A 3,396-nucleotide genomic window follows, 5' to 3' on the forward strand; every position below is an offset into this window, starting at 1 on the left:
TATATATATATATATATATATATATATGAAGGGGTGTTGATAAGTTCCTGGCTTTAAGGGTGTCGTGAAAGGCCTGGTTAGAGGCCCAACCTTCCAAGTTCTTTTACAGGGCTTAGAAAAACTGAAGGATCGCTGCAATAAGTGTGAATCTGAGAGGGGAATATGTTGAATAAAATCATCATTAACAGATCTTCCTCTATTTTCTTTTACCCAAAGCCAGAAACTTTCTAAGCAGATCAAGTAACCCTGTAGAGACTCCCTCAATGGTCCAACGGTGTTGGTGATATATGCCTGTGTGTCCTAAACATCTCGGAGGGAAAAACTCCCATGAAAATATATAGGAAAGAGTGAAGAAAAAGAACTTGAATTAGGTAGGAAGTGGGTAGTGGTGGTAATGATGGTGGTGGTGGTAGTAGTAGTGGTGATAATGGTGGTGGTGTTGGTGGTGGTAGTAGTGGCGATAGTGGTGGTGGTGTTGGTGGTAGCAGTGATAATGGCGGCGGTAGTAGTGGCGATAATGGTGGTGGTGGTGGCAGTAATGGTGGTGGTAGTAGTGGTAATGGTGTTGGTGGTAGTGGTGATGATGGTGGTGGTGGTGATGTTGGTGGTGGTGGTGATGTTGATGGTGGTGGTGTAGTAGTGGTAATGGTGTTGGTAGTGGTAGTAGTGGTGATAATGGTGGTGGTAGTAGTGGCAGTAATGGTGATGATCATGGTGTTGGTAGTGGCACTGGTAGTGGTGGCAGTAGCGGTAGTGGTGGTGATGGCGGTAGTAGTGACGGTGACTCACCTGAGCTGTCTCTTCTGTATGATGGGGTTCGTGACGTCCTCGATTGGTTTCAACTTCACGTGGTTCGCGGACTGACGCATCGTAGACAGATAATCAGAATGCACCATTTTGATGTCCTCGTGGACGGTCTACGGCGATAGAATTGACACCGATAAGAAAAACAAACAACACCAAGAACAAACAAAAAAATAAAAATATTCACAACAATCCAGGCAGTAACAATAACAACAATTGCTACAATCTTTTATCTTTTATTTGTTTTTAGCCATTAGACTGTGGCCATACTGGGGCACAGCCTTGCAGAATTTTTAGTTAATTGAATCAACTCCAATATTTATTCTATTTGTCTCTTTTGCTGAACTGTTTAGTAACAAGGATGTAAACACACCGACACCGGTTGTCAAGTGGTAGTAGAACACACACATACAATGGGCTTCCTTCAGTTTCTGTCTACCAAATCTACTCACAAAGCTTTGGTTGGTCCACAGCTATAGTGAAAGAGACATCACCTAGGGGACACGCAGTAGGACTGAACTCAGAAGCATGTGGTTGGGAAGCAAGCTTTTTATCAAACAATTACACCTGCACCTATATATATATATATACATATATATATATATATATATATATATGATGGGGTTGTTTTAGTTTCCGTCTACCAAATCCACTCACAAAGCTTTGGTAGGCACAAGGCTATAGTAGAAGACACTTGCTCAAGGTGCCACGCAGTGGAACTGAACCCAGAACCATGTGGTTGATAAGCAAGGTACTTACCATACAGCCACTCTACAATGGACTTCTTTCAGTTTCCATCTACCAAATCTACTCACAAGGCTTTGGTCGGCCCAAGGCTATAGTAGAAGACATTTGCCTAAGGTGACACCCAGTGGGACTGAACCCGGAACCATGTGGCTGGTAAGCAAGCTATTTACCACACAGCCACTCTTGTGCCTATATTGGAATTTGTAATAGACCTAAATGAATTTAACTTCTTGTACTTTTGAAGATGTTCTTTAGGATAACGTGAAATATTGTACTTCAGATAGAATAAAGTAAAATATAGCTGTGAATAAAAGGTGCGTAGATTATGAATTTTGATTGAAGGGATGGGGACTCGAAACAAAAAGTTGCAGGGGGGACTCTAAAAGTCAAGCGATGGAGCTGACCATGTGGCCACAAAGTGAGTTTCTTTACCACATGGTTATGACTAATTAACATTACTTTACTGATTAACTTACCTTGTTGGCTATTATACATGGAGATTGGAGAATGGTGTCTGGAGCATTCTCATTCAGCCATAGAGTTTGCTCCAGCTGGCCAACGGTCATTCTCTGGGCAGGATCAACATGTAGCAAGCTGAATAAAGGCAAAAAAAAAAAAAAAAAAAAAAAAAAGAAGGGTGAATGCTTGCATCACCAACATCATCATCATCATCATCATCATCATTTAACATCCAATTTTCCATGCTGGCATGGGTTGGATGGTTTGACATGGAGCTGGCCAGGTAGAACACTGCACCAGACTTCACTGTCTGTTTTGGAATGGTTTTTGTGGCTGGATGGCCATGTAAAAAAAAAAAAAAAGTAATAAGTAGATGCATACATTTGAGTGAGTGCAGTGATAGAAGTGGTGGTGGTGGTGGTGGTAGTGTTGTAGTTGTGGTTTTGTTGCAGCTACTGGTGATGGTGACTGTGGTGGTAGGAGAAGGGTAAATATGGTGGTGGTAGGTGATGATAATGCTGCTGTTGATGATGATGATGATAGCGGGAGTCTAGGACATTTATCCCCCATGGATGATACCCCACCCGCTAAAGACAACAGATAATAACTTAAAGCTTCTTAATATATTGGAGAGGGGGTATTTAACCAGGCAGTGGGGAGTAATTGTCCTAGGAGGTAGTTGTTGTTGGCAGGGGGGGAACTGTCCCATGGGGGTAGTTGTCCTGATACAGATAGGGGTGATAGCAATAGTAATGGTGGTTATGTTAAGAGAATATACAACCACTGTGATGATAGTGGTGGTGATGTTGGTGGTGGTGGTGGTGATTGTATCTCTCCTCGAATTATATATGACTTACCTCTGTACAATGTCCTTAGCCGAATTTGAGATGAACTCCCAGTCCTGTTCTGGGAATTCGTACTGCCCAGTGAGGATTTTCCGACGCATTGCCAAGCTTAGTGGACGCGAAGGAGTTTCTGAGTAAAACGGGGGATAACCACACAACATTATATACAGGATCACTCCAAGACTCCACATATCACAACTCTGTATTTAACAAAGAAAGCAAGAAAGCAGATGATTAAAGATTAATGACTGTAGTTGAGCGATTGAAAAAATGGTTTCAAACTTATCTAAGTAGTCTGGTGTGTATATATATATATATATATCATCATCATGATCATCATCATCGTTTAACGTCCGCTTTCCATGCTAGCATGGGTTGGACGATTTGACTGAGGACTGGTGAAACCGGATGGCAACACCAGGCTCCAATCTAATTTGGCAGAGTTTCTACAGCTGGATGCCCTTCCTAACGCCAACCACTCAGAGAGTGTAGTGGGTGCTTTTACGTGTCACCCGCACGAAAACGGCCACGCTCGAAATGG

The 3,396-nt window shown here is 42.4% G+C and overlaps 1 protein-coding gene across 1 annotated transcript in view; it reads right to left on the minus strand.

Moving 5' to 3' along the window:
* The window catches only part of LOC106879684 (MAP kinase-activated protein kinase 5-like), a 20,204-nt gene that overhangs the window by 2,248 nt on the left and 14,560 nt on the right, over positions 1–3,396 (minus strand). The window contains 3 exon segments of the mRNA XM_014929361.2: positions 790–917; positions 2,028–2,145; positions 2,868–3,055. Coding sequence (XP_014784847.2) covers positions 790–917; positions 2,028–2,145; positions 2,868–3,055 — 434 coding nt within the window.

Source organism: Octopus bimaculoides, chromosome 25, assembly GCF_001194135.2.
Source record: "Octopus bimaculoides isolate UCB-OBI-ISO-001 chromosome 25, ASM119413v2, whole genome shotgun sequence".
Taxonomy (NCBI): Eukaryota; Metazoa; Mollusca; class Cephalopoda; order Octopoda; family Octopodidae; genus Octopus; species Octopus bimaculoides.